This window comes from Cibotium barometz, chromosome 26, assembly GCF_041138505.1.
Source record: "Cibotium barometz isolate CiBa-2024 chromosome 26, ASM4113850v1, whole genome shotgun sequence".
Classification (NCBI taxonomy): Eukaryota; Viridiplantae; Streptophyta; class Polypodiopsida; order Cyatheales; family Cibotiaceae; genus Cibotium; species Cibotium barometz.
Window position 1 is genome coordinate 23,951,227 of NC_141071.1, and position 19,098 is coordinate 23,970,324.

General features: G+C 39.6%; 1 protein-coding gene across 2 annotated transcripts; it reads left to right on the forward strand.

Annotated features, from left to right (window-relative positions):
- Positions 1-13,703: 13,703 nt before the first annotated feature.
- On the forward strand, positions 13,704-16,571 carry LOC147623795 (uncharacterized). Of its 2 annotated transcripts, none has more exons than XM_086820411.1 (3): positions 13,704-13,994; positions 14,403-14,530; positions 14,670-16,571. In XM_086820411.1, exon 3 carries the CDS (start codon positions 14,706-14,708, stop codon positions 16,299-16,301), a length of 1,596 nt encoding a protein of 531 aa, XP_086676537.1. In that variant the 5' UTR covers positions 13,704-13,994; positions 14,403-14,530; positions 14,670-14,705; the 3' UTR covers positions 16,302-16,571. The 2 variants fall into 2 exon arrangements, with proteins under 2 accessions (XP_086676537.1, XP_086676536.1); XM_086820410.1 differs by having other exon boundaries at positions 14,403-14,499.
- The last annotated feature ends 2,527 nt before the right edge of the window (positions 16,572-19,098 follow it).

Consider the following 19,098-nt stretch of genomic DNA (forward strand, 5'->3'; position numbering starts at 1 on the left):
CGTGGTTAGCTAGAGAAGGAACGATCAACGCCACATCCCCTATCATCTGACCCGACTCCACACTTATACTACAACAATAGCTGCAACTCAATGAGATGGCTTGGCTTAGAGGTTTGCACATGTTTGGGATAAAAGGTGATGAATACTTGCCTTGGCTCTACAACTTGTCTTAGAGGCACATGGCAAGCTTAGAGGCACATGGGCTTGGCTTGTCTTAGAGGCACATGGGCTTGTCTTGGCCACCCTATAGCTTAACCATGAGGCAGGAGCTTGATGGCGATAACAGAGAGCAAGGCAGAACCACACTCTAATAACATATCGAGATTGAGCACACACGGAGCAAACAACCTTCTAAAACCAAGAAAAATAAAGGACAACAAATTGTCGAAACCAAGGTCGAATTAAAAGACAGGGAAAAGGAGTCTGTAGAGGACATAAACCCAAAAGGGGACATAAACACAAAATAGCCAAAAGCTATACATGATGCAGAAGCATCCACCTTAAAGACCACCACAGAAACCTCGACACCCATATGTGCGACAAAGGATACCAAAACTCAAAAGAAAATTAGATCTCGTCGTGCCATGGTGGGTAAACATAATGAAAAACTAACAAACCAAAGTCAGAGAATGAAATAAGTTCTAGTACATCACTAAGTGAGGATGAAACAAGTTCTTACTCTTCGCTCAATGCACCACATAGACCAATCAAGAAACTAGAACCCACCCGACCACCCCAAATGGATAATAATGATCACATGACATATGTGGAATGCAAAAAATCAAGCTTAGGAGAGCATGCTTAGCTTAGTTGAATGTCTTACAGGGTCGTCAATTGTGATTGAGCCTCATAATGCGAATCCTAAAAAATAGCCAAAATACAAAGCCCAGAGGAGTATCGCTTCACCTTTCAAAAGGAAGACATACTCTCTATAGAAGAGTCATTTGGAATAGATTGTACGAGCTATATGCTTGAGAAAGCATGTGAGGAATTCAATAATTCCCTTATAAGATTAAAAAAATCTCTCAAAACCTCATTTGGAGGAATTCTCCTCTCTCATGATAAAGACAACATCACATCAGCACACTTGCACCTTTAAGGGCTCAACCTAAGTTATAGAAGGACATAACGAACTCCATAAAAAAAGACCGTGAGGATTCACAAGTTTTCAAACAGACCTCATTAAGAGTTGTCGTGTTCCAGTGTACGCATAACTCTTAAAAAAGCAGAAAGCCAAAATGAGGATGAAAGTGAATGGGAGTATGAAACAGAAACAGGATCTGAAGCTGAAACAATAATTGAAACACCCATGGTTCCTTTGGAAGATTCTATCATGGTATGGTTGGATTTCCCTACAGGCGATGATGTTAAAAATGCAAACGCGCATTGATTAGCCCTCGAGCTAGTTATCACTCATAAGATCAACAATAGACACTTGGGTTTCATTGGGACAACCTAAACTCATCCCTACAAGCAATAGTCTTGCAAGAAGAGCCAAAGGACAAAACATTGAAGTTCCAGGTTACTTTAAATACACTACTCAAACAATCGATGGGGATATGGAATTTACATTCCATGTTACCCTAGATTCCCTTGAGATTGCTTAACTCCATTAACTAGGTCCGACCCATTGATTAGGGTCGAGATGACCAGTCAAATGCTTGGCAGGCAATGTACAATTGCTATCACACGGGAGTAAGAAACCTTGAAAGAGTTGGAACTTCCAACATATCTTACTAAAAACATCCCTAGGATTTTGGTGGGATTGGAAATTTCAAATAAAATCACCACAGCTCAAGCACAGCTTTATCCAATACGAGAACACAATCTCATGACCCTTGAGCTATGGGATTTGTTAGGTCAACCAACACTCACGGCATATCCTAAAAGGAATACCTTTACACAAGACTTGAACATGCCATTTTTGGGGTACTTTAAACATACAATGTATATTGAAACTAACCCCCTCACTTGTTGCAAGTTTTTTATGGTTGAGTATGTGTTGGAAGTAGATTTGATCTTGGGGCATAAATGGACTGTTGCTGCCCAAGCACCACTGTGCTTTTAGCGATACAATCATCATGATGCTCAAAAATAAAAAATTGACAATACCATACTGCAAGGAAGAGGATCCAACTTTAATGGATATCTATGATGATGAACGCAAAAGGATACAAGCCTCTTCCACAAAAGCACCTCTACACAATGACCTACCATCTCTGTCAACAACCGACTCTGATAAAGCAGCTATTCCTTCAACCCCATCCCTCACCTATGAAGTTCAATGCCAAAACCGCGCAATCAGCAGGTATTCCTAAAGAAATTCCCAGAGCTAAACCATCTATCTCTAACAAGGAAATCAAAGGAAAGACTCCAAAGCCTATGCATCTTCATCGACAAACCTCACCAAAGGAGACAACCACATGCTCAAAGGCCTCATCATCGACACCCACTCCATAAGAGAATCTAGCCTCATCATCATCAGCGATTCCCATGAGTCTCAAACCTACAGCCTCAGCGCCAACAAACCAAAGTCAAAAAGGGCCCAAAACCTTCCACATCAACCCAAAAGAAAACACCACGACAACCACAATCAAGGTATCTTAATAGTATCAAGATGTGGGTGGAGAAGCAGCTACTTGTAGCTCAAGGCTACTATGAAGGTGCCAATCAAATTTGGGTGCCTCGACAGTCAAAGCCTCTTCCTCAACACAGCACTCGGAGGCCAAGAAAAAAAAGAAAAGTACTCCACAACACAGCCCACAAAAGCCTATGCGAGTTCCTTAAAAATCTCCTCCAAGTCATCAAGTATGGGTACCAAAAATGTTGTTGAGAAGGACATGTTCCTGTCTTCTTCTGCCCATGTGCTTTTTATGTTTTTATGTATATTGAAGTGCGCTTATGAAGCAGATTTACATGAAGTACAAGAATTGAGTCATATAGACTCTTATTGAACTGCTTTGTGTTGAAGTAGCCACTTGTTGGTGAGGATTGAAAGAATTACGTCGACTTGCAAGGCTAATATAGGTATCTTCACTAAGGATTGAAGATCATTGAGTGGCGTGGTTTGGAGAGGTTGTAATTTGAAGGAAAAATCCAAGCAATGGGTTACATGTACCATTGAGACCAGCTTTCGCCCACCATGGCCCCCCCATCCAGGGATGTACCTGGAAGTTGTTGATGGTGAGGCTTTGGTGCAAATGTTCTCTAGTGCATGAGTATGGATATGTACTCATGGAGCAGCTGCTACATTAATTTAGCCAAAAGAATAGTAAGTAATAAGCTTAACAAATATATAGTGGCTATTGCGTGATATGGCTTAATCCGTGATGGGGCTTAAATCATGAAAGTCCAGGTTTTTAAGCCGTGAGACTATAATTCATGAGAAATTTGAACTCATGAATTTTTGGTCGTGAAGGGTTATTTCGTGAAATGACCTAATTCGATGAAGTTCCAGTTTTCGACCCCGAGGGTTTTTTATATATATGAATTTTATGGCTCATCTAGGTCATGACTTGCAAACAATAGCATCTTATGCACTTATTTCTCACATCCAGAGGGGTGACAAGAGTATTGTTATTTTGTTCTTGATGCACTCATATGTCTCCATTGTTGTAAACGTGCATATTGATTCTTGAATTTGTTGCTCAAATGTTGTCGAGTGTGGAAGACTGTTGATTGTTTGCTTGAATAGACAAGCTCTTGTGTTGGTGCTGAATGCACGAGAGTGGTTGAGTGATTTGCTTGTCATTGCTTGGGCCTTCATTCTTGTCGAACTTTAGGTGAAGTTGTTGGGGTTGAAGTCGGTCGGTGAGGTCTTCTTTACATTGTTCGATTTTGGTAACCATATGATGGAATTACCATCATAGTATCCTTGTTGTTGAAGCATAGGCACAGGTACCCATCTTTGATGAACACTATAAACTAGCAGCAGCAATCGATGTGCTTGGTGTTGAGGCTTTCTTCTTTGTGCAAGCTTAGGGGACTTTGTGATGTGCTTGGGAACCCAAGCTTTAGTATTTCTTTGGTAGTACCCTTGTGCATCCTGCCACACAAAGGGACATCATCAAAAGCCAATTACTTCAAATGATGAATGTCGTTTCAATATGAATCAAATGAGGAACTGAGAATCACCGTCTCGTTCTGATGATTAAGTCTACGTTCCTCCGGATCCTTCCCTCCCTTCTCTCCCATTATTAACATCTCTTAGTGTCCCCACTAACAAAAATCACATGTAACCTTGCGATGATTGCCAGAAACAAATTGAGCTCAAAAAAAAGGGGCTCACACAAATATAAAAAGGCAATCATTCGCAACCCCACCCCCCACCTCGTTTTAGGAATTCCCAATACACCACTAACCTCTTTATTCGTTAACTAGCTTTTCTTATTCCTTCCAGAGGAACAAAGACCATTGAACGTCACTCATATCAACACCATCAACAAAGACCACTAACCTCTTCATTCATTAACTAGCTTTTCTTATTCCTTCCAGAGGAACAAAGACCATTGAACATCACTCATCATCAACACCATCGACAAAGCTTGTTCATTCTCCCCACACAAAGATCTTCAACGCGATTGCCATCAGGAAGGGGGGGATGTTGATCCAATTCTAGGAATAACAAGAGCTACCGTGCCATTATCTTACATCAAGGAGTCATGGTAGATACACCAAAGGGTCATACATTCAAGATATGAAGCAATAGTGTCCAAATCTACAACTTGGACGGGCGCTCGTAATGGTGTGACGGAGTATTTATGGTGATTCCCGCTTCAAGAGCGTGTGGTAGCAAGATAGGATGAAGTCCTAAGTGATGTATTTCATGGATATATTATGAGAGTAGTCATTATAATAGCATTAGGCCTCTTATAAGCCTAAAGTACCCGGTCGGACAGTTGAAGTGAGTGTGAACACTTATGGCCATGTATATAAATGAATTACTCTCATAATAATACAACATACTCTCCCATTGTGCAATTGAGTCTTGCTCTTGCTAATCTCTCTCCCTAATGCATGCTAGTGAGTGTGTGTGAGTGAAGGAGGTGAGAGAAGAGACGAGGACCCGTAGTGCAATGCGGCGGTGTGACAACACTCACGGGAGGTGCGGTGGAATTGCTTCTCAAAGAGTTGTAGAGCTTGGAGACCTCAAGTGTTACGAGCTCAGCCATTGAAAAAATCCTCACACGACAATTGCGGTTCACCAGGTAACCTCTTTTTGGATGTGTTTCAAGGAGGGTTATAAATCTGCTTCATAAGAGCACTTAAATATACATAAAACATAAAAAGCACATGGGCAGAAGAAGACAGGAATAGGTCCTTCTCAACAACATTTGACAAGAATCTTGCCACATAAAGGGACATCATCAAAAACCAAATTCTTCAAATGAGGACTGAGAATCACAGCCTCGTTCTTCTGATGATTAAGTCTACGTTCCTTCGGATCCTTCTCTCTCTCCTCTCTCATTATTAACATCTCTTAGTGTCCCCACTAACAAAAATCAAGTGTAACCTTGCCGCCGATAATTGCCAAAAACAAAGTGAGCAAAAAAAAAGGGCTCACACAAATATAAAAATGCAATCATTCACACAAAACCTACTCCCCCATTAGGAATTCCCAATACACCACTAACCTCTTCATTCATTAACTAGCTTTTCTTATTTCTTCCGAGGGAACAAAGACCATTGAACGTCACTCAACATCAATGCCATCGACAAATCTTGTTCATACTCCCCACACAAAGGTCTTCAACGTGATCACGAGCGACGACGACGATGTGATCGCCATCTCAGGAAGGAGGGGATGTTAATCCAATTCTAGGATTAACAAGAGCTACCGCCATTATCTTACATCAAGGGGTCACGGTAGATACCCCAAAGGGTCATACATTCAAGATATGAAGCAATAGTGTCCAAAGCTATAACTTGGACAGGCGCCCGTAATAGTGTCCAAAGCTATAACTTGGACAGGCGCCCGTAATGGTGTGATAGAGTATTTATGGCGATTCCCGCTTTCAAGAGCATGTGGTAACAAGTTAGGATGAAGTCCTAAGTGATGTACTTCATGGATATATTGTGAGAGTAGCCATTGTAATAGCATTAGGCATCTTATAAGCCTAGCGTCCGGTCGGCCACAATTTAAGTAAGTATGAACACTTATGGCCATGTATATAAGTGAATTTCTCTCATAATACAACATACTCTCCCATTGTGCAATTGATTCTTGCTCTTGCTAATCCTCTTGCTGCTAATCTCTCTCCCTAATGCATGCTAGCGAGTGTGTGTAAGTGAAGTGAGATGAGAGGAGGGACGAGAACCCGTAGTGCAATGCGGCGGTGTGATAACGCTCGCGGGAGACGCGGTGGAATTCCTTCTCAAGAAGTTGTAGAGCTTGGAGACTTCAAGAGTTACGAGCTTGGACATTGGAAAGATCCTCTCACGACAATTGCGGTTCACCAGGTAATCTCTTTTTGGATGTGTTTCAAGGAGGGTTAGGGTGAGCCATAACATTTTTGGATGTTAATCCAATTCTAGGATTAACAAGATCTACCACCATTATCTTACATCAAGGATTCACAGTAGATACACCAAAGGGTCATACATTCAAGATATGAAGCCATAGTGTCTAAAGCTACAACTCGGAGACGAGCGCTCGTAAATGGTGTGACGGAGAATTTATGGCGATTTCTACTTCAAGAGCATGTGGTAACAAGTTAGGATGGCGTCCTAAGGATTCACGGTAGATACACCAAAGGGTCATACATTCAAGATATGAAGCCATAGTGTCTAAAGCTACAACTTGGATGGGCGCCCGTAATGGTGTGACAGAGTATTTATGGCGATTTTTGCTTCAAGAGCATGTGGTAACAAGTTAGGATGAAGTCCTAAGTCATGTACTTCATGGATATATTATGAGAGTAGCCATTGTAATAGCATTAGGTCTCTTATGAGCCTAAAGTGTCCAGCCGGCCACATTTTAAGTGAGTGTGAGCACTTATGGCCATGTATATAAGTGAATTTCTCTCATAATACAACATACTCTCCCATTGTGCAATTGAGTCTTGCTCTTGCTAATCTCTCTCCCTAATGCATGCTAGTGATTGTGTGTGAGTGAAGTGAGGTGAGAGGAGGAACGAGTACCCGTAGTAGTGCAACGCGGCGGTGTGACAACGCTCGTCGCAGGAGACGCGGTGGAATTGCTTCTCAAGGAGTTGTAGAGCTTAGAGACTTCAAGGGTTACGAGCTCGGCCATTGGAAAAATCCTCATGGACAGTTGCGGCTCACCACGTAATCTCTTTTTGGATATGTTTCAAGGAGGGTTAGGGAGGTGAGCCATAACATTTTTGGCGCCGTTTTGCCGGGGAGCCATCCCTTGGCTTTTTCCATTGTTTTGTCTCTAATCTACGCATAACCTATTGCCCATTATCTTGATTAATGGTTTTCCATGAAAAAGATGTGGATTTGATGGTGATTTGTGTGAGATTTGGTGTAAAATAGCTCTCTTTTTTGTTTTTGAAAAGAATGCTTTTTGCTTAATTTTTAGAATAATTTATGATTTGGTTATTGTTTTTGTGGTTTTTGATGTTCTTAGGGCTTGCACATAGTTTGTATTAGGCTTAGTTTGCATCCATTGTATCAAACAATGCAAGAGAATGTAATTTTTACTTAATGTTAGCTCTCTTTAGTGTTGTTAATCATAGAACTAAGATCATTAAGTCTAGTTTAATTGTATATTTGTTGTTGAAATTATTTGGATTAGAGTGTAAGCAAGCATTAGGAGTAGCTTAATCTTTCAAAAAATTTCTTATAACCATCAAAAAACCATCAAAAAACCCTTGAATTTGACTAATTTCTCTTAATGGAGTGGTTTTTATCATTAAGGGTGATTAATCTTGTTCAAGAGGCCAAAACAATGACTACTCTCATAATATATCCATGAAGTACATCACTTAGGACTTTATCATATCTTGCTACCACACCCTCTTGAAGCGGGAATCGCTACTATAAATACTTTGTTACACCATTACGGGTGCTCGTCCAAGTTGTAGCTTTGGACACTATTGCTTCATATCTTGAATGTATGACCCTTTGGTGTATCTACCGTGACTCCTTGATGTAAGATAATGGCGGTAGCTCTTGTTAATCCTAGAATTGGATTAACAATGGCATCAAGGGAGCTATAGGTGGGGGGCAAGGGCACCTAGTTGAATGGTGCAAAGCATGTGGGTGGTGCACAAGTACTGTGGTGCAGCAGCACTGGGTGAAGGGAAGTTGCATGGCTATGTTGCAGGTGGGGGCCATTAGCAGAGGCTCATGGTGGTGATACTTTACATGGCGGTATAACAGAGGTGCTAGTAGTAGAAGGGCATAAACAACACTTGGATGAAGTGGTATAGCAAAGGTGGGCTAGCTTAGCTCTGATACCATATAGGTTGACATGGTACGGAGAGAGCCTATATAATATATATATATATATATGTATGTGTATATATATATATATGTATATATATATATCTGTATATATGTATATATATATACATATATATATATGTATATATGTATATGTGTATATGTATGTATATATGTATATATATATATACATATATATATATGTATGTATATATATATATATATATATATATATATATATATATATGTATATATATATATATGTATATATATGTATATATGTATATATATATATATATATGTATGTATATATGTATGTATATATATGTATATATGTATATATATATACATATATATACATATATGTATGTATATATGTATGTATATATATGTATATATGTATGTATATATATGTATATATGTATATATATGTATATATATATATATATATATATATGTATATATATATATATGTATATATATATATATATATATATAGAGAGAGAGAGAGAGAGAGAGAGAGTCACAAAATACAACATTATGCGAGTAAAAGTCCATTATTGTGTGTAAATCTTTCCATGTATGCAATGCAAATTGGGCACACCCATTGCCTATTCACAATTGGAAAGAACGCTCTAGAGTTTTTTTTTAAATGCAACTCTAGGTTTAGGTTATCTATTAGAGTCAAACTTAACTACTACAAGGGCACACCCTATGGGTTCTTAACACTATTTAGGAGTTTAATCCTTATGAACTATGTGGGAATTCAACCCTTAAATTACAAGTTCCCATGATTGTTTTTTTCCCAAAAAGGGGACTAATTCACATACAATGTTATTGGGCATTCACACTTCCTTAGATATCGTTCGCATACAATGTTATTGGGCATTCACACTTCCTTAGATATCATTCTTTAACCTTTTTGGGAACCTATTGAAAAATACTTGGAATGCATGGTGGGTTCTATCTTATTGTATCCATTTGGATGAAACACCCTAAGATATTGGGATTTCTAAATGAGTGCGATTTTATAAAATTTCCTTATGTTGAGTTTCATGTCATAATCAATGGACCTATACACATAAATGCTATTTTATCTTTTCAAAGAACACTTGCACTAAAAAGCTAGACAAAATCAATCATAATCAGTAGACCTATACACTTGTATGCCACTTAATATTTTTAAAGAAAACTTGCACTAAAAAACAAGACAAAATGAGGCTTGCACCCAAAAGGAATCGGTCACCAAATAGTCAACCTTAAAATTGACCCACAAGGGATTGCTCACGAAATAATCAACCCTAAAATTAGAGATTTTCCAATGTGGAAGTGCCCCCATGGGCATCTAGTAGTGGTACAATATATAAACTCGCCTCAAACAAGTGACATTTATCATAAACAACTTGGCCTTTCTATTGTTCATAGATGTAGTCAGGCAACCACTTCGAATGACTAGAAAATTGCATCAAATAAATTATGATGCTAGATGAAAAATCTTAATCATGCATTTTTAGACATGTAAGTGATACTTCAAAAGAATACAACATATGCAAACATGGATCAAGATGACGAAATGCTATAGTCATAAATTGTCACATAGGCAATTGCATGAGTTTAAGTATTAGCTCAAGTAAGATAATATTAGAAAATTCTTTACATAGTGATACCCTACATATATTTTTTTTAAATAGCTCATTTGCTATATGGTACATTAATTTCAATTTTTAGTGGTATCATTTGATAGTGTTGTCCACGGTACTATGTCTCAATTAACTTTCAAGCCACTACACCAAGATAATCATATATCAAGAATTATACATGCCTTGTGTTCATGGAGAGAGAGAGAGAGAGAGAGAGAGAGAGAGAGAGAAGTAACTTTTAACATCTTTGAGAAGCCAAAATATGACCCAAAGCACTACTTGGAGATCATAAAAAGTCTCAATCGAAGGTACAAATCATGAAAAAGAAAATTAAAGGGGAGACTAAGAATTACAAACTTATTAAATCGTAGTGCACATGTAACACTTGGAGGATGGAGTGTGGCTTCTTGAATTTGGTAATAAGGGTTCACCCATCTTCAAGACAATCTCCATGCTTTTTAAGTAACTATTACCCTCACTAGCTCTACACCTTTTTCTATCTGAGTTATGCTAGAGTTGGTTTCTATGTTATCCAAGGAGGAGTGCTCTTTAGATTTTTTCTTTTCATGAGAATTACATTTTTTTGCTCCCTAGTGTCAAAGGTAATGATTGCATGGCCAATGCGAAGATATTTAGAGCTATTGGCATCCACACTCAAAGTGATGGTTAGTGCGTCTTTTTCTAATGCTTATGGAAATTTCTCTATTGATCCCCTCTTAAACCACCCATCAAGAAAATATCATAGTTCAATCTTTGATGCTGAGAGAGAGAGAGAGAGAGAGAGAGAGAGAGAGAGAGAGATGTATATTGCATTCCTAAACATACCATAATTTGGAAACTATCAAGTATTCCAAGAAGATTGTGATGAAAAATAAAGGCACGGTTTGGCAAAGAATGATACTGGTTATAGGGTCATCTCAAGCTCTCATCCAATGATGGACATAAGGGGGGAACTAAACTCATGGATCACCATAAGATGGAAAATGGTCATGTATCTTCTTGCTTGAGGAGTGTGTGTTTGGGTTTGGTGCTTGAGGATTTCACTCCATAAAAACCCATATAGCATGTTTGTACAAGCATGTATTTAAAATAACCCAAATGTAATTTTTACAATTTTAACACAATTAATATAAGGTCTATTTTTAGCCTAATCGCTATTTTACAAGGTCCTCGAAAAAGCGCTGGGCTATTTTATAAGGAAAATTTAGGAGATTTTTTTCTTAAAACTACCAAAGCTCATCAATTTTAAGTGGGTGTTATGAAGACTAAAAAACTGAAAGATTCGCCCAAGGTTTCTAGACTTTCATCCACATCTTATATTTGGCCTTTATTTTTACCTTGCCCTCCATGCATTACGGTGCTATGTTAATACATATAAATAAAGTGATCCCTCCCCTCAAAGTTTGGTGTTCCATGGAGGATGGTGTCTTCTATTGAGTTTTGGGTCTTTAAAGTGTTGTATGTATCATTGTTCAAGGACATTTGGTTATAACTAGTCATTTGGAAGAAGGATGGAGAATCCTTGTGGCTAGAATCTCTCTATGCATGCTTTGACCTAGTGCATCTAGCTCTTGAGCTTGGTGATATCCAATGCTCTAGAAGCAAGATGTGAGGAGTGTCTAACCCTAGCTTTGTTCTTCTGGCCTTCTTTATCTCCTTGACACTAGGTGTATTTTTCTCACCTCCTTTATGTCTCCCTATTTCATATAGAAAGAGTGTCGCACACACCTTTGGTCTTGATACTCTATGACATGACAAAGAGGACCAATATCCTTTTTGAACATGCAATAAAAGTGACATCTAATCTTATAGTATTGTGGGTATCAAAGGACGACGTACTCCTTGGTCTCATGACCGCATGCATATCCCATTCTTCGTATATTTTTAACTCTTTATTCCTATGTATGGATGTCATCTTGATCCTTGCCTTAATAAGAAGGCTAAGATCTTTAGTGATGTGCCATATAAATCTATTAGTAACACGCACGTGCACGCACACACACACACACACACACACAAAGAGATGGCACACTCATACACTTCAACTTCTCATACTATCAAGTGTTTGAATTCCCATATGCGAAATCCCTAGTCCTAGAAAATTCACTTTAAACACCCATCTAGAGGTCTGAACCCGACATGAGAATTCCCATATGAAAAATCCCTAGTCCTGGAAAATTCACTTTAAACACCCATCTAGATGTCTGAACCCGACATACGTGTCCATAAGAAGTATTTGCATAGCTTGTATCTCACCTATTTTATGTGGATTGATGTGTGACCTTGCTTCTATATTTTTGAGATCACATGCCACCTTTTAATTGACATCCTTAATCATGAATTCAACTCTCTAAGATGAAAACCTTGCATAAAACTATTTCTATGTTATAGTTCTTCCAAGTAAGGAAAATTGGATATGAAGGTATGTATAAAAAAAAGTGATTTCAATGATTTCAAAACAATTAGAATTACTACAACTAGAAATATTCAACTCCTAAAATAATATAGCAATCTAAATGGGAGAAAAATATCTACAAATGGTTTAGTTAGCTCTTTCAACAAAGGTGTCCTCAAATGTGTGAGAAGCTAGATTTGTGTGAGAAGCTAGATTAGTGGTTGTGTTATAACATCAATTTTATGAGATCTTTGTTTCCACATACTTGGTGGATGTGGAGCTTGGGGTTACACACCCTTGATGGTTCCCTTTATCTTTTTTTATAACCATTTTTTGACATCAATATATTACATTAGCCTTGATACTAGTATATGAAACATGGGAAAAGGAAGAGTTTATTCCACACCTCGCTTGTTTCCTAAAGTGGCAAATACTTGGAGGGTTTAGGCATATGTATAGTATGTGCGTGTGTGCATGTGATAACCTTGAGAAAGAATCTCGCTCTCTCTCTCTCGCTCTCTCTCTCTCTCTCTCTCTCTCTCTCTCTCTCCTTTGTTATATACAAACATAAAATAAAAGAAAAACACCTTTGTACAAATTATTCTAAGTACAACTAGACTTTCTTTCAAAAGTTTGTATGATTCTAATATTGTTCTTCTCTTGGTTATTTGCGCAAATGTTGAGCTTGGGTATTGATGATTTGAGAGGCGATTCTTTTGGAGCTAAGAAACACAAATGCTATTGTTGAGGCGATTTTTCTTTGTTTGGTTTGATGTAGACATATTGTTAGCTCGATTTCGAGTAGGTGGACCACTCCACCAATGTTTGGTGGGATAGGATTTACTTCATGAGCATGTGATAAGGAGGAGGAGGAGGAGGAGGAGGAGGAGGGGAGTCATGTATAACAACAATAGCATGGGCATGGCGCCTTCGATAAAGTTGGAGCAAGTATCATCACCAGTAGGTGTGTGTGTGTGTGCATGCGCATGCGCGCGTGTGTGTGTTGAGAGAGAGAGAGAGAGAGAGGAGGGGGGGGGGGGGGGGGGGGGGGGGGGGAAGGTCCTTATACCTTGAAGATTTTTGCTTTGAAATTTGCATGGCTTTTGGACGTTAAACTAAGCGGCAGAGATGACGGCGATTTCGCGGTGACATTAACAGGCCGGTGGTTAAGCGGTCACATGTATCTGGCATTAGATGCCGAGTTCAGTTTGCTTATATGTTTGGAAAGAAAGCTACTGTGAAGCTGAAGCTTCAACAGAAGCCTTTCCCATCCCATAGAACGCTATGGCCATAGACATGCCTTCATTAGGGTTAGGGTTTTCTTCTGCACAGGTTTTATACTACATGCCGCGTTAGGATTGTGGTTCCTACACTTCCATTTCTGTACAATGGCGCTCTTGCCATGGAAACCTTCACGTCTATAGCCGAGAAATTGAAGTGGCAGCGGCCAAGCTTTGAAGAAATCGCAGCAGGAGACAACAAGAAATCATCTTTTTTTGCGCCACGATAGCAACCAAGGTTTTGCCATATGATCAATGAAGCTAACCAAGGTGAGCTCACCAGTTGAAATTTAGCAAGAAAAGCGCTGCAGAAAATCATGTAACGAAACCACGAGTGTGAGAGCATAAGGGGGGAGGGCGTGTGTGTGTCTGGATAAGCATCAGGTTAGATGCCCCAAAGAGATTTGCAGGCTTAATGACATAGGTTTTAAGAAGCAAAATGCCACAATTCCTTGTCAGAAACACACGTGGTGTCTCACTGTTTAAGGCTACTTCTTTGCAAGAGTAGGAACGCTTGCTTGGTTGCTTTGCAAGAGGCCCTGGGCATGGAAGGCCCTGTTAGGCCGAGCCTCTTCCTTCCCTTTAAGCTTGTCATGAATTGCTTCACTTCTTCACCACCCAAGGTCCACCTAGTTCAAACTTTTAATTCTGCATTGCAATACTTGTAATTGTGGGCAGTTTTCCAGTTTTCTTGAATGTCGGAGATACCTGGGCACCCCAGCATGCTCATTAAGCCAACCTGAAGAGCGGGAAGGATCAGATCTTTCATCTCACGGTATAAAGCTTGCTTTCATCTTTCCAGAAAGGTTTGCTAACTGCTGCACAATTGCTGTTTTGCACATTCTTTTTGATGGCTCCATGGAAGTTCTTACGTATTAAGAGATCTTGTTACCTGTGAAAAAAGTAATGTAATTAGTCTTTTATGGGTCCCTGTTGTGCTTGAAGGTAAAAGATTTAGAACTCTACCTTGAAGTTACCAACATGGGCTGCTCATCATCGAAGCATCAGTCGAATCAGAATGATCGAAATGCTCCCCTTTCGCGTAGCATGTCTTTACCAGGGCACAGTGTCAAGATGGAGGGAGGAAGTTCAAGTAAGATCTTATGGAAGTCCAGTAAGCCAGACAGTACAGGAAATGGCATAGTTGATGTGGTTGCATCAATGAGTCATGTTGCGGGCACCCGACTAATAAGGTCCTCTCCAAAGCTCAAGCCAGTGAAAGAGGAAGACACTGCCACCACTATGCATGAAGAACAATCGGACACAAGAGGGTCTGAGTTTAAGGATGGTTTATTTCATGGAATGCCTTTGAATCGAAATGAAAGTAGGAAGCGTAGACAGTTTGATCGACCAGGATCCTTTAGCCATGCACATGAGGTGGATGCTGAAACAAGGGTTTCTGTCTGGGGAAAATTTTGCTCAGGAGATGAGTTTGGAAGTGGAAAAACTAGGTCGGTGGATAATACATTTACATGTGCGGACAGCCGGACATCCTCATTTAGATCTATAGAGTCCATGGATGGAAATTCTGGTCTACGATTACTTCTGAGCCCCGTTGCTACACCATCCAGGAGCTTAACATCTTCAACCAGGGGTGGAACTCTCAGCAGAACATTGTCATCTAGTGGAAGGTTTACCTTGAATTACAACAATGATAGTGGCATGACTTGCCCAAGAACGCTAAACACACGAACCATCCCTGACAGCCAGATTATGTCCTTGGAAATTGAGGGGATGGGTGATTCAGAAGAGCCTGGCAGCCCTCTTTTTGATCCATCGATTTTGGCAACATTCGAAAAAGCAGTAGAGGCTTCATCTGATGACAGCTGGCACAGCTCAGATGCGAGCACTAGTAGTTCTTCGAGAATTGGGTGCTCTCCATCAGACAGCTGTTCTGACGCGGATAGTTCAGATAGGCCTAAAGAAAATGGCATTTATCAAGAAGCTTGTGGATTTCTAGGCACTCAGTCTGGTATGGAAGACAAGCCTTGTAAGATAGCCGGAGACATTCTCCGTCACAGGTCGAAGGGCAGCTCCAAAAAAAGACATTCCACTTCAAAAGTTGCCCCTCTTCACAGTGATGCATGGATTCAGAAAGACTATCTCGAGGGTTTTGAGTTGAAGTGCCCCCCGGGCTGTGAAGACAAGATAGTTTTCTACTTCACCAGTCTACGTGGAATAAGAAAGACTTATGAAGACTGCTGTATGGTCAGGCTGATACTCAAAGGTTTCGGAGTACATGTTGATGAGAGGGATGTTTGGATGCACTCTAAGTTCAGGCAAGAGCTTACCAATGTAGTGGGAGCAGGGTTATCTGTTCCAAGATTGTTCATAAAGGGAAGATATATTGGAGGAGCCGAAGATGTGAAACACCTACATGATGAAGGCAATCTGGGAAACCTTTTGGAAGGACTGCCAGCTGAGCTAAACAACATGTGTGATGTCTGTGGAGGTGTGAGGTTCATACCCTGCACCACTTGCAGTGGTAGCTGCAAGATGATTTCCATTGATGAAATAGCACGTTGTCCTGACTGCAATGAGAATGGTCTGATTATGTGCCCTTCATGTGATTGGTGAAGAACCACATTCTAACAAAAGTGAAAACCTGCCTGCCAACAAGTCGATGAGCTACTGCTGATGGTTTGGATGACATGGAATAGGGTCCTTAGAATTCCTTTTTTTGGAGTATATGATATTCTATAGTGTTTGTAAGAGATGTGTACTAAACCTTGGCCCTGATATCCAATATATCGAGTGTGTGCCGACTGTGTGATACCGCAGAGTGCTCTGGTTTGTAACCCTTCACATGGCCCTTTTGGGGCTGGGATTAATAATATGTTGATCTACCGTCCTGTTGTTTGCAAGATTAGCTGAGATGGATTGTTTGCCAACTGAACAATGTGATGCCTATTAGTCAGTAATATAGAGAAGAAGATTAGCTGATCTCCTCAAGCCATGATGAAACCTTCTTAGTTTGCACTCGGGAAACGAACTCATGTTTTAGTGTGAGATTTGTGTGAGGAGTAGTGACCCAGTACATTAATTTTGGGTAATCACTCTTGTAGTGACTTGCTGCATATGCTAATAATGAAGTAAATGTCGAGGGTGCTAAATTCTTGGGCTTATAAGTTGCAAGAATCCATGCCTTTTATGGGGACGGACTGTTTGTTTGTGCCATCGTAGGAAGGAGTATGTATGTGTTGTATAATCCATACGACTAGTCCTGTGCATAATAAACCGCTCTTGTTGTTAAAGCCTCATCCAATAGTACTTTAAGTTACTACAGTTCTAATTATTTAAACTATGCAATTTGCTATTTCATTCAGCTTCTAGACTTGAAGCAAGGTGTAATCTCTCTCTCTCTCTCTCTCTCTCTCTCTCTCTCTCTTGCAAACATGGTTCAGACGTTTCTCTTGTGCATTATATTACCAGACAAGACTCCTTTAAAGTGCTTGTCGTCTCGAGGAAGTTCATAAGCAAGTTCATGGCCTACTATTGGTAGGCTTGATTGCCTTTTCAGCCTGGTCAAGGCTATCTAAAAAATGAAAACAAGCAAAAGCATAAGGCCTGTGGTGTAGGTTTGGCATGGAAAATGAGACTTCTGAAACATCATTTTGCCATGCAAGATTGAGCACTTCTTAAGTCATTATAAGGATTCCAGTCACTTGATTCTCTAGGAAGTGTATCTCGTCTTTTGGCTGCATTCGTACGTTAAAAAATTCATCACACTTTGCTTATATCTTCCTTCATAGATAATAAACAGAAAGTGAGACCTCTAGTGACACTTGTTTTTTGCTTTTACAACTGAGCCATATCTTTCTAGATGCACCATATACAATATAGGACCATAAGGTAGTGAGTATCTGCTTATAAGGCACAAATTATTTTTTCTTTCTTTGATGGGGAATGGCTATCTTACCAACTCGGTTTCCAAACAACAAGAGTGAAGATCTTGCTTTGTGTCCTCGTATGGTCAACAAGGTCATTGTGTGAAAGAGAGAGAGAGAGAGTGTAAGAGAGAGGATTAAAAATTGTATTCTGCCTGCTATATTCAAACTGATTCTTTGATATTAATCTTTTCAAACTAGGTCTTTGCTTACTAACCCAACACTTTGAAGTGCAAATCATTAAATTTGTCATAGATGCACAAAGCCATGCACTTGCCTATGACATTAGAATGCCCCCCTTCCTCCCCTCTAAAACTACAAAAAAAAAGGGAAAAAAACCTACATGCACAAATCATAGCCAACCCTTTACCAACTCGTGGTGAAAATTTTGGCTAATTGTAAAAAGAAATAGTAAAAGGTGCAAGGTTTGATTCATTAATAGGTCATGAACAAAGTGAAGGGGGCCACCAGAAGCGTGAAAGGTTTCATGAATGGAAGGATTTTTTGAGCCTTGGCCTATTCTTACATGGTTAAAGAAACCTCCATATTAAACTTGAAAAAGAGCTCTTGTATGTTTTATGAAGCTATGTTTATTAGATAGCTTGAAGCAATGCAAAGACAATGTCTAAGCATAGTCAAGGAACAATACATTTCCTTAATGGCATCCTTGGTTTGGTTGCCTATAAACAAAATTTTGGGTACCTTATCTGTCATATAGACCAACTCCCTCTACGGAGCAAAGTTCCTTTAGAATTAGTTCTTTTTTTTGGGGTCAAGTATCTTAATCAACCTAACTATGAAGGAATTGTTTGGGTTCTCTTTTATAGGGTATGGTTCCAAAGAAGACTTGTGACAAGTTAGAACACTTTCTAGCATTTAGGACCCAATTGTGTCTACTCTTTTTTTGGCTTATCTCTAACATGCTAATTGTTTGTTCTTTTGCATACTAATTCATGGATACAGAATGGACTCAAGGATCCCTACACCTTTTTGGCCATTCAATCTTTGGGGATTTTTTAAGACTCGACTAGAATGCTTATTTGATTGGTGAATGCTATGGGATAATATGTAGCCTCCCACTAAAATGATAAAGTGGGGCTCCCACCAAGATGATAAATTGATGAAATCTTCTTCTTCTTTTTTGGGTGAAGGATGGGTACTGAAGGATTTTATATTGGGGGTTGGTGCTGGAGGTTGGGCTCTCCACTTGAGAGCCAATGGCTACACCAACTTGTCCCAATGCACACACACCCTAAATTGATGGCTACACCAACTTGTCCCAATGCACACACACCCTAAATTGATGGAACTTTGTGGTGAAGTTTTGGCTTCTCTCATAGCATATGAGATGGATGATTTTCACTAGCATGTCAAATGAAAATGTCACTTGGGAAATATATGGACGAGAGCTAAGGGAGAGTAAAAGTGGGTCATGCATTGGGGGGAGGGGTGGCAGGAAAGCTGGTGTAAAAAGGGTCTTAAAAAAG

What these genes read in the sequence shown, in the direction of transcription:
- LOC147623795 (XM_086820411.1), top strand. Translation starts at nt 14,706, where the DNA reads ATGGGCTGCTCATCATCGAAGCATCAGTCGAATCAGAATGATCGAAAT.